Source organism: Hyperoodon ampullatus (genome assembly GCF_949752795.1).
Source record: "Hyperoodon ampullatus genome assembly, chromosome: 16".
NCBI lineage: Eukaryota > Metazoa > Chordata > Mammalia > Artiodactyla > Ziphiidae > Hyperoodon > Hyperoodon ampullatus.
Genome location: NC_136929.1, coordinates 1836289 through 1858541, shown reverse-complemented (window position 1 = coordinate 1858541; position 22253 = coordinate 1836289). Strand labels below are relative to the sequence as shown.

The window sequence follows — 22253 nt, the reverse complement described above, 5'->3', positions numbered from 1 at the left end:
TCCCACATGCCGTGGAGCAACTAAGCCTATGTGCCACAACTACTGAGCCTGCGCTCTAGAGACCGCAAGCCACAACTACTGAGCCCACGTGCCGCAGGCCCATGCTCCGCAACAAGAGAAGCCGCCGCAATGAGAAGCCCACGCGCTGCAACGAAGAGTAGCCCCCGCTCGTCGCAACTAGAGAAAGCCCGTGAGCAGCAACGAAGACCCAACGCAGCCAAAAATAAATAAATAAATTTATTTTTAAAAAATAGAGGTTACAAAATACTATGCGTGGTATGATATACACACACATAAAAATATATAAGAATACACTGTAAAAAAGGGATATACAAAAATATTAACAGAGGTTATAGGTTCATGATGAGATTCAATAAATTTTAATTTTCCCCTCTGTGCTTACATACTCAAAAACGTTTTAATTGCACATTTGTAAATCAGAAAAAAATACTGTTCAAAAGAACTGAGTAATTCAAGCCAATGAGTGAACATATGGTACAAGTAAGAATTTTTTTAGAAACAGTTTTCCCAAGGCGATCAACTAAAAAAGATTTTTTTTTCCTGTTCACGGAAATCTGCTCCCAAGGGTAACTATTTAAGGAAACAAAATTTCTAATAATGTTAAGGTCTTATATTTGATCCTTGTATTTGATCCTAGATGGTATCGAGCCATCTAGGATCAAATACAGCCAGTTTCCTTTAAGTAGGCATCTGAACAAATGCCAACATTTTTATGACCATGAGGATGAGATTGCTACATTTATTTCCAACTCATATTCTTATCTTTAGATATCAATTTAAATTATGAAAGTATTTATTGATATTCTTTTTAGACTTTTTTTGATTTATATTCCCTTTCTAATTTTAAACACATAACTAACAACTGCTTTCAGTACTATTATAATGAGGCTATCACCACTTTAACATCAACTCAAATCAGCCCTGATAGAAATTAAAGCTCACCATGAACAATCTAAGAGGTTACCCGGTCACCACAGTAGGTCCGCTCTGTGGCTTGCCATTCAACAGATTAGATTAACTGCATATAAATTGTTATTTATCTGTTATTCACTTAAACAGAAGAGCTAGTTTCTACAGACAACACACTAATTTATCCTGATAGTTGGAGTACAGCTGGATTTTTATCAGTATGAACAATAAGAAAATTTAATTTAAAAGATAAAGAACTCAGGCATTCAGTCATCTTTAGAAGTTATGAAAGCATCGCTTCATCTAAGGGCAAAGTAGCACTCAATCACCCTACTAGCAAACACCTAGAAGCAAACACCGAGAGGCCTGGGCATAATTAATCTTGCAAAACATGTAGTTACAGAGGAGAAGAATCAAGGTCAGAATATAAGTGCAACATGCTTTTATTCTACTGATGCACTTTCCACTCAAGGCTCTTTAATTTTCACCACTACGTCAAACACAGAAAGAAGTGAGGGAAAATATAAAGCATAATTGAACCATGATTTCTCATGAAGTGCTGGACAAATGCCAAGGCCTTCCTGCTAAAAACAGAAATGAAGAGGGTAATTTCCTCAGCAAGCGACTTATTTTCTAGACCAGATCCATTCATTCAGACCACAAAGGACCCCAACTTCAACAGGTCAACAGGCAGGCCGCCACCAAGAGACCCCCCCACTGGCCACGCGGAGAGAAGCCGGAGGCTCTGGACCAGGGGAAGGACAGAGGGAGCTGACCAGGCAGACTGGCAGACGACAGCTTTCAGGGGTGGACGTGAAAGTGCCAAAGTGTAAGACAGGTATATGGTCAACCTTTAAATCCAATAATTCCTAGCAAAAGTGTAAGAGAAACAAAATAAGGAGAGTGCTGAAGGCATCCACAGAGATAGTCCAAAAAGCAGCCCCTGCATTCTCTCTAGTTAGTGCACTGACCTTCCGATCCAAGGACGCAGATTTGGGAGCATCATCAGAGCATTTCAGCTAACATTTGATTGCTGTCTGAAATTTTTCTAATTTTGAAAGCAAGAGTGCTGACTTTTAACTTTTCCCTTATTTTCCTGTTCCTAGTTGAAGGCCCCAATCCTTTATAGCTCTGACAGGTTTATCCAAAAGGCAAAAATATAAAACAAATGAACACTGAGCTATCATGTTCTTACCTTGAACACACTGGCATAATTTGTTTACCTCTCTCAGCTTACCGGGGAGAGAACCCATGTGAGCCACTAAATGCCTCATGATAGAGTTTCCCTAGATAGTCCTTGGAGCAAAATGAAAAACTCTGGTTTCCTTTTACAGTTACTACTTTGTTTTTTTTTTTTTTTTTTTTTTGTTTTTGTTTTTTTTTTTCAAGTTTCTAATTTTTTTTTTTTTATTTTTATTTTTTGCTTTATCACAAGATAGGGAGGGTGGGAGGGAGACGCAAAAGGGAGGGGATATGGGAACATATGTATACAGTTACTACTTTGTAAGAACCAAAAATAATTAGAAACTTCTCCCCAAACACTGAAACTGCTTTCTACACTAATCATTCAGTGCATCTGTAAAATCTTTTTTTTTAACTGAGCTATAGTTGATGTACATTATTATATAAGTTCAGGTGTACAACATATTGAATCACAATGATTAAAAGTCCATTTACACTTATTATAAAATACTGGCTATAGTCCCTGTGCTGTACAGTATATCCTTGTAGCTTGTTTTATAGCTTTTTTTTTTTTTTTTTTTTTTGGCTGTACGCGGGCCTCTCACTGCTGTGGCCTCTCGAGTTGCGGAGCACAGGCTCCGGACGCGCAGGCTCAGCGGCCATGGCTCACGGGCCCAGTCGCTCCGAGGCATGTGGGATCCTCCCAGACCGGGGCACGAACCCGCGTCCCCTGCATCGGCAGGCGGACTCTCAACCACTGCGCCACCAGGGAAGCCCTAGCTTGTTTTATACATGACCGTTTGTACCTCTTAATCATCCACTTCTATCTTGCCTCCCCCTTCCCTCTCCCCACTTGTAACCACTGGTTTGTTCTCTACATCTGAGTCTGCTTCTCTTTTGTTACATTCACTAGTTTGTTGTATTTTTTAAGTTCCACATATTAGTGATAGCATACAGTATTTGTCTTTCTCTGACTTATCTCACTTGGCATAATGTCCTCCAAGTCCATCCACGTTGTTGCAAATGGCAAAATTCCATTCTTTTTATGGCAGAGTCGTGTTCCATTGTGTGTATATGTACCTAATCTTCTTTATTAATTCATCTGTTGATGGATACTTAGGTTGCTTCCATATCTTGGCAATTGGAAATAATGCTGCTATGAACATCGGGGTGCATGTATCTTTTCAAATCAGTGTTTACGTTTGTTCAGGTATATACCCAGGAGCGGAATTGCTGGCTCCTATGGTAGTTCTATTGTTAATTATTTTGAGAGCCCTCCACAGTGGCTGCACCAATTCACACTCCCAGCAACAGTGTACGGGGCTCCCTTTCCTCCACGTCCTCGCCAACGTTTGTTATTTCTTGTCTTTTTGATGATGGCCACTTCTGACAGGTGTGAGATAATATTTCATTGTGGTTTTGATTTGCATTTCTCTAATAATCAGTGATGTTGAGCATCCTTTCATGTGTCTGTTGACCATCTGTATGTCTTCTTTGGAAAAATGTCTATTCAGAGGACATCTGTAAATTCTTACAGGGCTCTAGTCTTGCCTGCCTTTGCACTTAATCCTAATACAAGATAAACAAAATAAAAGCTGGATACTAATCCCTGCACCACTGGACTAAAGGATCATATCTTTTTAACAATTAAAAGAAAAGTCCAGTCTTCCCTGGTGGTGCAGTAGTTAAGAATCCGCCTGCCAATGCAGGGGACACGGGTGCAAGCCCTGGTCCGGGAAGATCCCACATGCCACGGAGCAACTAAGCCCGTGAGCCACAACTACTGAGCCCATGTGACACACTACTGAAGCCCACACACCCTAGAGCTCGTGCTCCGCAACAAGAGAAGCCACCACAATGAGAAGCCCATGCACCGCAACGAAGAGTAGCCCCCCGTTCACCGCAACTAGAGAAAGCCTGCACACAGCAACGAAGACCCAACACAGCCAAAACTTAATTAAGTAATTAAAAATAAATAAATAAAATAAAAGTAAAATCCCAACTGGTGGACCCAGAGGCAGTTTTAATGACGCCACAGAAATAGCAAAGCTCAGAGGCCACCTGGAAGTCTTTCTTTCAGATAAAAGGACTGGAAACTCATCCTTGGGTTGCAAGTCAGTCAAACCCAGAGGCAGCCAAGGTGGGACACTGAGCGTCGCTCTGCAGCAGGCGGGGAGAGAAAAGCCTCCCGGGAACCAGGTAAACATGGCGTTTGAAAGAGCTTCCCAGAAGGAGCACAGGACGAAGCCACGTTACACAGGAAGTGAGCTCTGCAGAGCCGCCGACAAAGACCGCCAGGAGCTGCAGGCAGGGAAGTCACTGGGGAGGAGTGGACGGCGGGCCAGAGAAGCAGGTCCAGGAGCCCCGCCGGGCAGACAGGGGCAGACACGGCCCCGGCCCCACTCCAGTCACATCCGCCAGTGAAGCCATCTGGCCCAGGCTTTTCTTTACTGGAAAGGTTTTCAGAGCACTCATTTATTCTCTTTACTTGTTATAGGTCTATTTAGATTTTCTATTTGCCATGAGTCAGTTTGATAGTTTGTGTTTCTAGGAACTCTCTCAGGTTTTATCTGGCAGAATCGACAAGCTAATTCTAAATCTATATGTAAGTAGAAATGTGCAGAAACAACAAGGACGATTGTGAAAAGAGCTGCTCCTACCAGATATCAAACTTTAAAGCTATGTTTAAGTATTACTGACAAAGAAATAGCAAACCAAAAAAAAAAAAGAAAAAAATAGTCCAGGAGACTCGGGTGTAAATGGGAATTCAGTATACAATAAAACATGGCAAAACCAACATTTGGAAAGCATCTGTCAAGCCTATGATTCTCGGTACTATTCTTTCACCTAAGACTGAAATAATGTGAAAACAAATGGTTGAAGAAAAATAATTAAAGGGAAAAAGTGCAATTACAGATACAAGATATCCAAATGTATAAACCCATCCCATGATTCAACTCTTAAAAAGTCAGACAAATCCACAGGACAAATGGGGAAACAATACAAACAGCAATTAGTACGACAAATAAAAATAACCAATACACATGAAAAGCCAGTCAATCTCAGTAGTAACCAGTGAAACACAAATACATAAATACCATAGGAGACATCACATCTCATACATTAGATTAAAAACACTTTTACTCAGGTTGGGTAACACGAAGTGCACACAGGAAGGAGGAATAAGCCGACAGGGGCGCATGGGGTGTGGGGACCGGGAAAGCCACCCAGCGCTCGAGACGGAGTCAAACCTACAGCTGTGCCCTCCCCACAGCCGAGCCAGCCCATCTCCCAGGACTGACTTCAGAGAAGCTCATAAACACTCCCAGGGAGGCACATAAAGTGGTGTTCACTTTAATAACGTGGGTAAGATTTAAAACTAAAAGAACATAATCTGCTCGGACAGGAGAGCTGTTGGGCAAAAGGGCTGTGTCCAGGCAGCAGGTTACAAGCCCAACACTGCACGGGAGGCCTACAGGGCACTCTGGGGGCCTCCACAGCACACACGCACATGTGGATGCCGTGTGTGTCCCCAAAGCACAAAACAGTACCACCTACGGTCAGATCTGCTGCCATGATTGCTTACGTGCAATTTCACCTGCGAAAAACTAGGTGAAAACAGGAGCCCAGCCACACGGGCCACACGAACATCCCCACAGACGCACCTGAAACTGCCCTGCCGCCTTCACCCATGCATTCCAGCAGCCACGACCGTCCGTCCTGCCTCTGCCCACAAGCTAATACCAGGGCTTTGTCAAGGTCAATGCCATATTTACTCTAGAATTTACCCATTTCTTAACCATTTAATATGTGTTAAAAACTGTGCTACAGCTTCCATTTAATTCCTATCCTTTTTTAATGTAACATAATGACAAGGTTTTTGAGTGTGGTGCCCCTCACTCTACTTTTTGTCAGAAGTCTGGTTTTTACTGTATGATTTTGCATGGCAGTGATTTTTAGGGACAAATATGTTACATTCTGGCGGAACTAACTGTATTTCAATAGGTACATATACATATACACGTATACAAATAACTTGTGTCATTAAAATTGTCAGCACCACAGTTAACCAGAATGAGTTTAGTTCATACAATAATGGTGCAAAGCATCAGAACATGTAACACCACCCTGCCAGAAAAACCGGACTAAGACTGGGGACACCTAGTCCTAGCTTTGCCGCCAACTTGCTGATAAACAGGGACAAGCGATCCGACCTTGCTGAGCTTCCCACTGTTCAAAACGAGGTTAACAATTTCTTACTAACCAAATACGGCTCTGATCAATGAGGTAACTGGCAAAATAGGCCAGGCATGCACATGAAGTGTGGTGGCATCACCGTGAAGAGGAAATCGTTTTTGGAAACAAGTCAATAGAGAGTAACTGCTCCCATGCTCCTCAAAGCCACGCCTGAGAAGGGGCCGCGTCCCTTACTTCGTGGTACGTGTCCTCAAGCTCCCCATCGTAGATCCACCGGTAAAGGAAGCTCAGGACAGGGTGCGACACCAGGCTGAGGATGTGCTGCACCAGGGACCTCATGGAGGGGTCCCCCGTCTTGGTGTAGGCATGGACGGCTGAAGCCAGCTCACCTCCCTTCCTTCCTGGGAACACAGCAAAACATCCACATTGATACTCACAGCAGAAACCAACAACTGAACACTAATGCAAACGGCCAAGTCACGGAGATAAAGTGTGGCTGCTCTCTTAGGACAGTTTGGACGTAGAAGCAGCAGTCAACATGTGACGGACCAGGAGCCCAGAGGCCTAGGCTCTACCTGGGCTTCACGTGACTCTCCACGACCTCTATGGAAAACGTGACTCGAGATACGATCGAGAACACAATTCTTCACCTTTTCTTGACTGAGACCCACATCGAGACTCACACTTTATACCGCAATCCAATACACAAATAAGCATATATAGAAAACAAGAGTTTTACAAACAATATTTACAATTTAAGATTTTCTATTTTTTCCTTTTTCTCTTTTGGTATAATACGCTGGTCTCAACTCATTAGACTGATGTCATAACCCATTAACTAACTGGTGGCCCTACAGTTTGAAAACATGGCCCTGTGTTAACAGTGCCTGGTGTCCCAGGAGCACAGCTCAGCATAAAATATCGGGAGTGACAAAAACCAGATCCAATAGTATAAGCACACGAAGAGTTTCCCATGTGAATAATTCTGGAGTTCATTAGATTGCAGAAAGTTTTTTTTTTTTAACAGCTTTATTGGAGTATAATTTCTTTACAGTGGTGTGTTATTTTCTGCTGTATAACAAGGTGAATCAGCTGTACATATACATACATCCCCATATCTCCTCCCTCTTGCTTCTCCCTCCCTCCCACCCTCCCTTTCCCACCCCTCTAGGTGGTCACGGAGCTGATCTCCCTGTGCTATGCGGCTGCTTCCCACTAGCTATCTATTTTACATTAGGGAGTGTATATATGTCCAAGCCACTCTCTCACTTCAGCCCAGCCTCCCCTTCCCCCTCCCCGTGTCCTCACATCCATTCTCTACGTCTGCGTCTTCGGATTGCAGACAGATTTTAAGGAAAGGACTGATGTGCTCTGACTTTAGTAAGATCCCTCTTGGCATGTGTGCACAAACAGAGACAGAGCCAGTTGGCAGGTTATGAGGACAGGGCATGAAGAAGGCCCGGAGCGGGGACCCCAGCATCCCCGGGAGGGCAAAGCCTGGGGGCCTAGGGAGGAGCTGGAGGCGCCAGGACCATGAAAGGGATGGGGGTCGGCAGGAAGACAGTTGGGGGGCTGCCGGTAGCTGGAGAGAAAGGAGGCATTTACTCACTGTATTCGACTTCTTTCTTCTTTTGAGGAAGGTGCCCCCCACACCGTGCCCTTGGAATCAGTGACCCTGAGAACCATCCCACGGGAGGGGGGCAGCGCACGCGCAGCCAGGAGGGCAGAGTGGTCACCAGCCCCCACACCTCACCTGGCCCTCCCACCCCAAGGGGGCAGGGACGCCCAGTGCCCACGGTTACAGATGAGGATAGACAAAGGGCTTCCTGGCCAAGGGAGCACACACAGTGAGAAAGATGCTGAGAAGCAACTAGAAACACAGGCCGAGAGCCCAGGGGAGGCCCCACCCAGACGCGCAAACAAGGGAACTTGTGACACAGCTGCTGAGCCCAGACGTGGGCCAGAACCTGGGGGGAGTGAAGCGCTAGAAGAGGGTGCTAATTGAAAGACAAATAAAAGAGGAACAGAGATAAGCAGCTGGAACATCGTGGGCCACAGGAAAAGGCAAAATCTCTGAAAACTAGACTCCGCCCCCTTCTCCTCAAGGAAGTCCTGAGCCTCTGAAGCATAAACTGGCCTATGCGGGCAGCTGGTTATTCTCCCCTATAATTTCACGTCTATTAATTTGTATTTAATCAGCATCCTTCTGGCTATTGAGCATACAAAAGGGCAGGCACAAAAGTAAACCTCGGTGACACTCCCTAAAACCTGCTTTGAAATAAAGCAAAATGACCTTGGCAGTAGTCCACCAGGGCTGCCAGGGTCTTCAGTCTTATCTTGGGGTCATAGGTCCAAACCAGGAGACGCCGGAGCGTTAAGCTACTCTCAAGTCCCAAATTCACACCCTGATCATCTTCTAACTGTAGCTGAAAAACAGGAAAGACAGAATGTGTTAAGTACAGGTCACCAAACAGGCCAAGCATGTCTTAATCCATGTGAAGTAGACACGGGGAAAGGATTATCCTCATAAAAATGAAACAGAAGGTCCCTCTGAGACAGCGACAGTTCCTTCAAGCTACAAAGGAGGTCTGTTTCAGTGGCAGACAGGACCCTGAAAATTAGCAATGACCGGGCTCTAGGACACACTGAAACTTTACGGATACCCAATCCTTCCCTACAGGATTATCAGATTTTTACCTTTTAAAAGTAATGTATGAAGAAACTTAAAAATTCTGTATAATGGCATTTCCTAACACTTCAAATCCTGAAGAAATTAAAAATAAGGTATTTACCTGGGAATGTAAAACAGAGAGTAATCGGTAGTATTCTTTGAGTTCCTGGTGCAACGCAGCACAAAAGCTCTGTGGAGAAAGGACAGAGCACAATTAAAGCAGGACACGGTCACTGCACACGACGGTCACTACACCACAACACACGGGGACCTCGCAGGACGACGCCTTGAGACAAAGTTCGGGTGTCCGCGAGATGAAAGTCTGCTTCTGTCCACAGTCCCCATGCAGGTGTACCCACAACAATATACGCATTTAATAGCATCCAGAAAGGGCTGTCCCTCAGCATGAGCTTTGCAGGAGAGAAGGGGAGAAACACAGTGCATTTTTCATAAGCTAAAGGGCATTCACTTTAGACACTGATGCTTTATTTTCAGATTACGTTCCTTCTAATTTTTTTCATTGAAGTATAGTTGATTTACAATATTCTGTTAGTTTCAGGTGTACAGCAAAGTGATTCAGTTATACATATATATATATATACATCTATATTCTTTTCTTTGGACTCTTTTCTGTTATAGGTTATTACAGGATACTGAATATAGTTCCCTGTGCTATACAGTAGGTCCTTGTTGTTTACCTATTTTACATAGTACCGTGTATCTGCTAATTCCAAACTCCTAACTTATCCCTCCCACCACCTTCCCTTTGGTAACCATGAGTATGTTCTCTATGTCCTTGAGAAACCTGTCTGTCCTTTGCAGGTTCTGTCACAGGCTCTCCTCCTGCATGTCCTCAGGCTTACGCCCAGAGTTCATTCCAGAGTCACAGGAGTATGTGAAGGTCCTTCTGATACCTTTTCAGAATTTCAGATTGAAAAGGTACAAGGCAGTTTTTAATAATGTGGATGGTACAACTCCCCTCACGAAGATGGGGGGAACTGGCATGGAGTTGCCAATTTAAAAATATCGCTAGTGAAGAACGTTAGAGAACGTAAAAGAAACATTAAGTGTCTATCAACAGGTGACTGGATAAAGAAGATGTGGTGTGGGGGGGGTGTGCACATACATACACACACACACACACACACACATATATATGCAATGGAATATTACTCAGCTGTAAAAAAGAATGAAATAATGCCACTTGCAGAAGCATGGATGGACCTAGAGATTACCATACAAAGCGAAGTAAGTCAGACAATGACAAATACCATATGATACCACTTCAATGTGGAATCTAAAAATAATACAAATGAACCTACTTACAAAACAGAAACAGACTCACAGACATAGAAAACAAACTTATGGTTACCAAAGGAGAAAGGGAGGGAAGGGAGGGAGGGGTAAACTGGGAGTATGGGATTAACAGATGCACACTACTATAGTAAAATAGATAAACAGGGATTTACTGTATAGCACAGGCAACGATATTCAATATTTGTAACTACAATGGAAGGTAATAAAAATACACACATATATACATATATACGTATAACCAAATCACTCTGATATACACCTGAAACACAACACTGTAAATCAACTATCCTTCAATTTAAAAAAATTTTTTTTAATTGAATCAAGTCAAAGGGAAAACACACTAAAATATGTAAAGTGACTCATACATGGTCAGTGTTCCTAAGTATTCATTAAACATTTTTAAAGATCGCTATATTTGATTATCTTTGTCACTATCCACTATGTTTTCTCTTTTCTTGAGTTGACCGTGACTGACACAGTCCATTTTCAAACCTTCTTTATGTAAAAAGAACCCTCTTCAGAATGACTTTCTTATAAGATTCTAAAGGGATTAAGCATTTCCCGAGGTGAATGTCACCCCAAAACCCCACGTGTCTCCGTAACAAAGAACATACCTGGCCTACAAGTCCAAACGAACGGTCTAGGCTCCTCTGGTCAGTGTATTTTCTGATTTTATTATGTAACCATCCCAACTCAGCAAGTCTGACTGTCGTATCCCTCAAAGATTTATTTAGGTTTGCCTAAAAAGTAAATATATCCAGAGTTTAAAATAAAAAAAATTTTTAACACTAGGATTTTAATTATTATTATTTTTTTAACCATTTGTACTTTTATAATTCTTAGGCTTCAACATAAGAAACTTAAAGATAACTAATACACCATCACTAAAGTGAAAGCAGTGAGACTCTAGGGAACAAAAAGCATCACAGAGCAGGCAGGGAAGTAAGACACCTCTGAGCAAGTGTTAGGCTTGGATCCCACCGCCCCAGGAGTGACTGGCCGGGGTGCCGGCGTGGCTATGGCTGGGACAGTCTGTGACGTCAGTGGCCTCATGACTCGGCTAAGAGTCACAAAAGGACAGAGGGTCAACAAGAAGGACTGTGGGAAAGGCAGGTTCTGGAAGACAGAAGCAAAGATGCCAGGATACCTGGCCGTCAGGTAACTCGGGCACCACCGCCACAGGAGGAAAGGGAGGCAACGCGCTGAGGATCAAACCAGGGAGCAAACCAGGGTTCCATGGTGCAGGCTGACCAGGACTCCCGAATCTGCACACCAGCCCCCGTGACCCTAGTACTGCCTCACAAACCAACCGTGCCTGCCTGGTCCTGATGCCATCTGTCTTGACTTCTGAACGCTTCAGACAGGGTTTCAGTGACCGTACCTTTCCCTCCACTTTGTAACAGTTGTCAGTGTTGCTCATCTTGACATTTCTGCCGTCTATGCCCTGGAAGACGTACAGAATATCTCTGACTAGGGCTGCCTCGGCAACTTCCACAGCACCTGTAACACGGTTTTTACAAGGTGAAATAAATCGCACAACACAATTCACTTCAGGTAACATATTTGCAACCAGAACAAAATTTAAAAACTAAATAAATGAGTTTAAGATGAGAAAGAATATGAAGTTATATGAAAAAAGGATTTTCTGAAAAGGATATGGAGATCATACAACTTCTCTTCCAAAAGTCTTTTAAAAAGACAAAGCAATATGTGGGAGTTTAATATATGATCAAGGAGCAGCACAAATCAGTCACAAAAGGATGGATAATTATTTCATACGATGTTTAGAAAACTGGCTACACAGCAAGCACGCAAACCTGGTTCCATCTCCATCACCATGACGAAAGGAGTTAACACAGCAGAAAGGGATTTATGACTTCCACAAACCTTGGAACAAAAGCTAACTCAGAATTTAGGTATCACCCAACGTCACGACGAGAGGCAAAGCCCACAGATCCAAGGTCTCAGTGGGAGGAGACACAGTCAGAGCCCAGCGGGGTCAGGCTCCCACTCCAGGGCTGCATTCAGTTGTGGCGATAATGGTCTATAAATATCAGATTGCAGCAAACCGGGCCCATCGTCACTGGGGAAGGGAGAGCAGACCCAGGAAAGCACTCGGCAAGGACCTGAGGAGTGGGCGGCTCTGGGGAGGCACGGTCAGGGTGACAGGGTGACAAGGCCAGCCGGGAGGACTGAGGCTCCTGAACCCCGTCACGAGAATGAGAAACCAGGCCAAGGTTGTGGGCGTTTAAAACAAGGGGTGCATCCCTACTCACCACCTGCATCCCCTTCTCTCCGTGGCCTCGTCACGTTGCGAGAAACAGCGCTGGGGACACCTTTCGAGGTAGTGGTTTGTAAAGAAGGCTGGTTTGCAGTTAAAGTCCACGCAAGACGTGAGCCCAGCTGCTGTCGAAGACAATCTCCCACGCCCGGAGCTGGGTGAGACTGTCTGAAAGAGGAAGGGACCGTCTGTGTCTTCAAATGCCCGGCTATTCACGGAGGACGCTGAGACAGCCGCAGACACACTGCTTGAGGTGCTATACTGAGTGACTTAATCCTGAGAACCTGAGACGCCCGAGCGGCCACACCACCACCGCACCCCCGTGTCCCAGTGATGACGCCCAAGGCCTCCTGGGCTCCCGCGGTGGCTCTCGGGCTCTTCCGGCCACCCCCCCAGACTTCTCAACACACAAGTCACAAGCTACTGGACTTTTCTTTACAAATACATAACACACACCACGCAGCTAAAACCACTTTGAGATTCACGACTGGTTTTACCCTGAAAGTTAACACCTTTCAACCAGTCAACATTTGCTGAGTTAAAAAACCCGAAACACTGCCCCCCTTCCCTGTCCTCCCTGTCCCTCCGTCTTCACAGCACTTGATACGAAAAGAAATATCGTAATCTGCAATTAGTTTTAAAAATGCACAAACATAAAATATAAGGCAAAGGCACATCCAAGGTCAAGACAGCCTCTAATAATTTGGAGAACGTGCAAAAGCTGCTCCCTGAAGATGTAGGACGCTGACAGCTGATTTCTAATGACATGTTTTGACAACCACAACAAAAATAGCGCTTCCTGGGACCGCAAAATACAGAAACGAGGATCTCAGTGGCACTACTGCTTCCAGTGGTGAGCTCTGGTTTTAACTGGTCAAGTAAGAGAGGAAAGAAAAACCTGAAATGGCCCTGACTTTTTCCTATTTTTGACGGGGGGAAAAGTCATCAACAACACTAAATTAAAACTATGTTTTTGAATAGTCCTAAATTTAAGAAAAAATTCTAAAAGACCACTTCAGTTCAAAGTTCTCTATACAGCTTTTTTTTATATCATGACACTAATTATTTCAAATAGTTATTTTAAAGGTGAAAATAAGAACATCTGTTTATTCTTTTAGCCAGAATATGAGTTTAAGATTAAATTTTGGGATGTATTGTGCTGTCTGTCTAAAATACTAGACCCCATTTATTCCACATGTATGGTACACACATTCTATCTTCTAATAACTTTAACGAAATTTGATTAAGTCTCACAATAACTTATAACTGTATTACGCTCATATGGAAAACATCATTTGATGGTAAATCCTTGGTCACTTGTTCTCCTGGAAAAATATCCACTTTTTGATATTTTAAAGCATAGTCTGCTTTAATGTGGTTTCTAGGAATGTGTATGGAAAAACACACAGGAGATCAAGTCCCAAGGCCATTCTGGCACTGGCACTTGCTTTATTCTCAGCCATGAGCTCTGCGCGTAACCGGATGTGACAGCACGTTGATGAAAGCACCGTAAGGTGCCACACTCCTCAGTCTGCAGACCTCAGCACCTGAGGATGAGACAGCTTTATCTTACGTTCCTGACGTTTTAAATAACTGAGAAGAACAGCACACCCGTGAAGGGGACAACGTGCACTGAGAGAAGTGCGAGAGCCCAGCAAGAGCCCGTCGCTCAGGCACGGCCAGAGAAGGCTCTGCACACCGCCGCGTGAGCAGGGCCCCTGCTGACGGGCCTGCGCCGTAACAGGCAGGAGTGGCCCAACCCTTCACAGGCAGCTAGGACTAAACGTGGGAAGAGCTCCGGTCTGAAACAGAGGGAGTGCTTGAAAGGGAACCTCCTAGATGAAGCACCTCAGACATCAGCACCTCAGTGCCTAGAACATCCCTGGCACATACGAGGCTCTGGAGACAGTTTCGGTGAAGACGAAATGCCTGACTAAAGGCCGAGCATCCCCCTGCTCCTACAGTGTGAGGCCTCCCGCGCGAGCTGGATTACCCCTGAGGCGTCGGGGTCGGGCCGCCGAGGGCGCACACGCTGATGCTGCTGATGCCGCTGCTCCCCAGGCTGCCAGAGCTCTGGGCCGGCTGGGCGCTGCGGTCCTGGTAGTTCAGGGGCAGGGTCTGAGGCCTGGCGTAGTAGTAGGGCGTGGAGTGAGCATCTCGGGGTAGCGCTTGAGCAAATAACGTGGCGTAGCTAGAAACCTGAAAATAAAGGTGTCACGAATATGGGTACAAAATTACAGAATGCTTTCCCACACCAGCAAAGATAATTTACATTCAGACTTTGGTTCTATTTCTGTAACTGGATTTTGTGCAGGCAGACCTCAGAAATATTGTGGGTTCAGTTCCAGACCACCGCAATAAAATGAGTAGTAAAACAAAGCAAGTCACATGAATTTTCTGGCTTCCCAGTGCATATAAAAGTTATGTGTACACTATACCGTAGTCTATTGAGTATGCAATAGCATTATGTCTAAAAAGCAATATACACACCTTAATTTAAAAATACCTTATTGCTTAAAAATGCTAACCATCGTCTGACAATAAAGTTGCCACACACCTTCAACTTGTAAAAAATGCAGTATCTGTGAAGCACAATAAAACGAGATGTGCCTGTATTTATTAAACGATAAATCAATTATAGTTTTGAAATATGCCTGAACTGATAAAGTTCTGGCAAGTTTTCTGAATCTCAAAACTCCCACATGGTCTGATAACTAAACACTTTACTCAGAAACCAAGCAAACTGAAACTCAAGTAATTACTCAAATATTTTTAAAAGTCTGGCATTATTATGTAATGAAAGAATGCTCATTACTCAGACTAAGGCTTTAAAGGTAAATATGACTCTTTCACCCACATTCTTCAACTCTCTAAACACTCAAATTTCTGTGGTCGAGCATCTTATTACACCAGACTCTCTGGGGCTCCGGGCGGCAGCCCAATGGCTCTTTCGACCACCACACGGGTCAAAAACTGAACCCACTGACAACAAGCTTTTCATGGTATAAGAGTAATTAATGTTCATCATGATATCTGAAAACCCAAGAAAACCTTAAAAGGTCTTCTAACCCAAAGAATAATGAAGCTGTGCTAATATTAATAACTTTACAGAAAATCTGAAAACTGATAGTTTATGCTCTATTTAACCAGACATTGTTATATTTGAAGTAATAACATGATTCTCAAAAACATCTTAAGGAAACACAGCATACTGACTAAAAATGCCCTTAAAAACAAAACAAAAACAAAAAAAGAAAGAAAGAAAAAGAAATCTCTTGACCCTCATGACTGCCCAGAAAACTATACAAATTTTTTTCCTTTTCTCCTACTATTTTCTTAAGTATGGACACTAATTCCTATCAAAATTTGGTATAACTGTTCCAGCAAAAGACACTGTGCTTTAAAAAGGCATCGAGCTGTGAAAATAGAGCCTCTCACCTTGTTAGGCTGCTTGCGTGGATCTTCACTAAGGCTTAGCAAGAGGTAGAGAATTGACCATTTATTTTTCAAAACTCCCTGTTTAGAAAGAAAACATTAAAAGAACAACTTGGTACTAGTTCCCAATTTTATCTTCCTCTCTCCTAAATTACCCTTATTTCCAAAATAGAAAAGCATTTTAAAATTCACCTGGTAACATCAAACCTAAATTTGTCGATTTTTCAGGCACTACCATAGTGCTATCCATGAGAAGAAGGCAAGAGAACGTTCTCAAGAGGTCAAGACCCTTGGAACCTTTAACCCCCTGAAACCTAACTCCAAAGTCCCAACGCGAACATTTTTTCAATTACCCTATTCCTGTCTAATGGTATTTCCTCCCTGAAATAATTCTTATAATAACCAACTTCCCAAACACAGTGATTATAAGAATAATGCCATCACAAAATGTGTGAATGCTTTCCCTGCCTTAAGTCCAATTTAAGCCATAAAAAAAGAGTATTAGGAAAAAAGAAAATAATTCCAAAGTATAAGACGTAGGTCTCGGCATCATGCATTCTTGGGAAACTCAAGGTTCTGAAGCACTTAGATGCCAGGATAACTACCCCTAGGTTTCTATGTAAGGTAATCATAACGGTTTCATTAATTTCCAAGCATGTATCACTCCCCCCCCGATTCACAACCGTTAACAGCAAGCAGCCCGCCCTCGATACGCTTTATCCCAAATCTACAGCGCATTCCACTCTATTCCTGTATTCCTACCTTTCCTATGCATAGGCTAGAAACTATAAATACTTTATCTACAAAACAAATTATGGGACAGCTACTCACGTTGCACAAGTTCTTCATTATATGTATAAAATATTCCTAGAAAGTTTCTTTAAAGAATAAGCTCATTCCAGGTATTTAATTGATTCACACAGAATTTTTCAGAAACAGCAAACTCCCCAGCTGGGACAACAGCAAGGAAGAAAGAGGCCAGCCCTGGCCGAGGCCTCAGCCCAGTGGTAAGCAGACGTTCGGGCAAATACACTTTGGTATCATGAAGTGCCCTTCCAGACACAGGAGGATCGCTCAGTGGTCCAGGCTCTCGAAAGGACCCCCCAAGGAGACGTGCATCTCTCAGAAACAGAGACGTGTGTCCCTGCAGCGCGGCAGGAGGGGCTCACTCTTTCCTACTCCGCCTGTTCCAGGGGAAGCCAACCAGAAGCAAGGGAGCCTAGGGGCTGCGATCCACACCCGTCAGCCCCCCGGAGCCCGAAGCAGCAGAAAGGAGGAGAGAACAGAGCTGGTGGGACCACCAGAATCAACAACTCCAGCAGCACACGTTTCAGATGATTCTAAACTACTTCAGACCCTGTTGTCTTAGACTTTGAAACTGAAAGGACCTCAATTCAGACATAAGACGTTCAACACTGTGCACACACTGAATTTTAAATGTGGAAGCACGTATCAGGGCCCCGTAAGCTCTAGAGGAGCATCGGAACAAGCGTTGCACGTGCAGTTATTTCCGCCGGCGCGTACCCCAGCCCACCCCTCCCGAGGCCCCGGCTCCTCTCGCACAGCCCCGCCTTCCTCCCCCGCCCGCAGCCCCTCCTCGTCTTCAGCTCTGCCCCGCCAGCCACGGTCCAGCTTCTAGCCCAGGACACGCTGCCCACACCTCTGCTCCCTGACTCCCGCCTGGGGTCTAAGGACACAATGGCAAACGGCAAAGGGCTCCTCGGACCCGCCCTGGTGCCCACGGGCACACTGCCGGAAGGCCCTGACGGGCGGGAGGGAGCACAAAACACCGACCACGGCTGTGGTTCCAAAGAAGCAGACGTTTCAGCAACAAGAAGGGACGGCTCAGGCCGCTCGCTACCATCTTCCATCAGGCTCAGCCTCCAGCCCTAGGAAGCCGGCTATTCTGTGAAACATCGCCGCTTTAGGAATAAGCATCTGGTGTTCCAAACTGAACTGTGGAAAACAGCCATTTAAACTAGAAACGCCTTAAATATGTTTTCACCTAACGGCCAGTGTTAACAGACATAACAGCTCTTACTGATGAAATCTCCCTTTGGGGATCTCAGGAAGGCTAATGAGCATCTCAGGAATGTGACATCTGATAAGCAGATCTTGGTAATTTTCAATGCACAAGTGAAGTTGTTTTTAAAAATAGAGAAAGATTAAGAAAACCAAATAATCCAGCAGTTTGAAACTATCTGCCTGGAAACGACTGTACAAAAAAAGTTTCCTCATTTTTTTTTTGGATTTTATAATTTAATGTTAGATTATATTCATATTGAAAGGGTTTTTTTTAAATCATATCTCTTGCAAGGTCATTTCTTAATTTCATAAATATCATCAAAGATGGAAAAACATACTTAAAGCAGTGAATCCAAGTAAATCCAATTGAATTAAGGAATCAAAATGGTCAGCAAATAGGTTAGGCTTCTTTTTAGGGGTACAACAGATAAACAAAGAGGAAGACTTGAAAGAATCACGAGTTCTACTACTGGCAGCATCAGGCACTGCTCCGTGATTTCACCATCGTGAGGCTAACCCAGTATTTGTTGAGCAAAGCAGTAAACTTCTCAGGATTTCACTTTCTTCTCTGTAAGGGAAGGGAGACAGCTACCTAGCTGTCTAGCTTCCTTTATGGTCTGAATCACAAAAATCTCCCCCTAGGATTCAGTTAGTTTACTGGTATAAAGGCCAGCAGAGTCTTTTATAAAAATAACAGGTTAGAAAAACCACTCATGTGCAAGTATCAACATCCAAGCACAAAATGTTCAAATCAATTTTTAATTTATTTACTGTGACAGTAATTTCCTGTAATTTTTTCACAGTAACAGCAGGAATTGCACCTGATGACCAATGAGATGCACCAACCAGCTAAGCCTCTGCTGTTGTGTGTAGACACGTCAAAGCTTCTGCTGATGTGCTTCCTCCCAGGGACGTAACTAAGGCTTCGGTGACATGCTCACTGCCCAGGAAGTCTGATCACTTTCTCACTGTAGCTTCATTCATCTTTATAAGCAATTTCACATTCAACCCAGCTAGAACCTACTTCTAACACCAAACGTCTTTGAAAAGCAAACACTATCTAGAGTTGAAAGCCACTACCCAACACAGAGAAGGTACCACGTGCCCCCAGCCACACTAACTGTCTCGCCAATGGCAGAGCAGCTTTCAGACACGTGTGTGATACCTGTGAGTGAAGTTTCCTGTGGAGTTCTGAAAATAATGCAGCATCTGTTTCTCTTCTCTGTCGGGTAACTGGAAAGTCAGAAAATGAGCATGTTAATGACACACACCAAAGTTTATTCTTATGATACTATTTAACCATTCACAGTAATGGATAACTCTGACGTCTGCAACGAATCTTGAGCTTAAGAATCAAAATAACCAGGCAACGTCACTTCAGCTCCATATATTTCATCAGGTCACTGGATCTGAGATTTGTAAAATATGGACAAAATTAGGCTGTAATCAAAGAGTTTATGTGAAAATTAGCTAAAGTAACAGAAATGATGGGTTTTTTTAGATCCTATCTATAAATAGTAACAAACGGCCCAGTGAGGCAAAGTACCACAAGTTTAGCTAGTTAGTAAAGAGGCCACCTGGAGGGAGGGATGGGAAGTGAAAACATCTTTGGGATCCTAACTGCAAAAGGCAATAACAAAGAAGTGCTCCATTCATGACAGTGTGACTTAAAAACCATACCTTCTAAGCATTTTTGTTAATATATATGCAGTGCTTCATCTTGCTTTGGTGTAAGATGTAATAGTCAGTTACTGTTTCAAAATCGAAATCGAAACAGCTAAGGGGCTAATCTTCACCCAGGAATTCGTTCCATGCCTGCGTGTCCCCAGGGCTCACGGCCACAGCACATTCTCTAGAAGCCAAGGGAACCAATGAGAAGCTCACTCGCCACTCGGCTCCGTGAAGGAGGACGTGGGCCTGGGAGGAGACGCTCACCCGCATCCACCACGCTGCACGACCACCTGTGCACAGGTGCCTCTCCAAGGAGTCCCGTTACAGCCGAGATAAAAGCGCCACAGCCTCACTATTCTCCAAGGAATCTCTGCGTCTGTTTACCCCAGTGTAGCAGGACTGCTTTCTTAAAATCTCATCAGCCAAGCTCACTTAGTTTAAATGTTCAAATTCTTCTCTAGAAAGACAATGACTGACTTGACAGCCAATACCTTTTCATATTCATCACCTAGGAAAGGGTCCCCGTATCATGTACTGATTGTATGGACCAGCAAGTCTCGTATGGACATACCAGAAACCGCTTCATCCTAATCAAAGCTGTACCTCCAAGCCTTCCTGTGCAGAATGGTAAAGCTCTCTTTAAAATGCATTATTACAAAATGCATTCAACAAAATGAATGCAGTTAAAAATTCAATATAATTTACTTTTACATGTTATTTCTACAGAATGGGACTAATGCTAACTCAGATATAAAAGTCACAGGACAATAAAATATAGTAAATGATACTAATAAAAATGAACACAGAATATTCACCCCAGGGGCTTCCCTGGTGGCGCAGTGGTTGAGAGTCCGCCTGCCCATGCAGGGGACGCGGGTTCGTGCCCCGGTCTGGGAAGATCCCACATGCCGCGGAGCGGCTGGGCCCGTGAGCCATGGCCGCTGAGCCTGCGCGTCCGGAGCCTGTGCTCCACAACGGGGGAGGCCACGGCAGTGGGAGCCCTGCCGTGGAAAAAAAAAAAAAAGAATATTCACCCCAAAAATGATGTTTTATCTAATACACTGCTAAATAAAGGAAAACAAGCCTTGAGTTACAATGTACCTCACTTACCAATGTGAAAAATGAAGAAACCAATAGGTGTGAAATTTTGTCACACACGATGAGTTTTGCAATTTGTGTCAATATAAAACATACTAGCATTTTATATCTGAAGCCAGCCATATAAAATGGCAAGTTAACATTTCTGTGCTATTCCAGAGGGCAGAACTACCATAACTCAACTAATCTAATATACCAAAAACAATTACCAAATTTCAAAAATATTAAAATGTAAAAACTATGTCTAAGAATGAATGAAAGATGATAGACCACTGGTGACCACTCCACGCACCATCACCGACACCTCAACCACAGCTGGGCCACGTCAGGGCTGGGGACGTGGGCTGGGGGCCCAGGAGCAGCCGCGGACACCAGGTGATAACGGGCAGAAGAGACGCACTGCGTCTACACAGCAAGCCTCATTTCAAAGGTACAGGGACTACACAGAACAATAAACTGCGCACGGTTACAGTTTTCTTCTTAAAAAAGGATCCTTCAGGACCCACTCAACAACGTGGCTGCCAGTCCTGTAGATCTGAGGACAAACCATCTTCAGCTACTCCAAGCATGTGTAGTGCTCTCACCAGCGGGCCTGGGTCTGTACACTCATAAAGGGCTTGGTCTGTTACATACAGTGCCTGGTAGTTGGGGTTCTCACTAATAATCTAAAATGTAACCATCATCAGGGACCAAGAAGCGAGTACAATGTTCTCAGGTTCACTTTTACAGACAAGAAAGGAAATAAGTCTCCACAGTATGATGAACAGTCCACCCCCCACCTTACACAGTAGCTACATGCCAGGTAACCCCAAGATCTGAATCATCCCAGTCCTGCACTGCTCACCGAGCCTCCCCCAGACCCAGCCACTCACACGCCAGGGTCTCAACCCTACCCCCAGCTGCCACACCACCCAGCTCAGGTACCCAGCTCAGAAACAGGACATTCACCCAGAGCCCTGGCCAAACGGTTAATAATGCAACAGCTGAGGTAGGAAACGGTGCCATGAGAACTACCTCGGAGAAGGTGGCATTACCACTTGCGACAGCCCGTTTCACCTGGGCGGCTTAAGAGCCGGGCCCGCAGGGAGGACGCACCTGCTTTCTTAGGTGCCAGGCTGCTGCTTAGGTGGCTGGGGCCAGGCTCTTGAGTCTGGAGAACTGTGAGGAAAGGGGACCCAGCCCCTGGAGAAGAACCACCCTCCGACCGGGACAGGGGCAGCTCTCTCAAGTGGGTCCTGGTGCTCAGAGCCCCTCCCTCAGATGCTGCTGGGATGCACAGTCGGACAACCATTCCTAACCGGGGGCTAATACGTGGAAAGCTTCCTTCTCTAAGGTGACAAACACTGTGTATGAAAGCTTTCAGGACCATCTCAGAATTAAAACATTCAACAGTAAGCTCTAAAGTACTGCAAGTTAACTCACTGAGTTGTTTTAACTGCCAAGATA

The 22253-nt window shown here is 44.3% G+C and overlaps 1 protein-coding gene across 2 annotated transcripts in view; it reads right to left on the bottom strand.

Moving 5' to 3' along the window:
- The window catches only part of TUBGCP3 (tubulin gamma complex component 3), a gene marked incomplete at both ends in the record, with an annotated part of 60004 nt that overhangs the window by 29875 nt on the left and 7876 nt on the right, over positions 1-22253 (bottom strand). The window contains 9 exons of one of the 2 annotated variants that reach the window (XM_079721959.1): positions 6544-6710; positions 8603-8735; positions 9102-9170; positions 10912-11037; positions 11679-11797; positions 12574-12746; positions 14572-14777; positions 16017-16094; positions 19204-19271. In XM_079721959.1, the coding sequence (XP_079578085.1) occupies positions 6544-6710; positions 8603-8735; positions 9102-9170; positions 10912-11037; positions 11679-11797; positions 12574-12746; positions 14572-14777; positions 16017-16094; positions 19204-19271 (1139 nt within the window). The remainder of the gene's footprint in view (positions 1-6543; positions 6711-8602; positions 8736-9101; positions 9171-10911; positions 11038-11678; positions 11798-12573; positions 12747-14571; positions 14778-16016; positions 16095-19203; positions 19272-22253) is intronic. The other variant, XM_079721960.1, reaches the window with a different exon arrangement.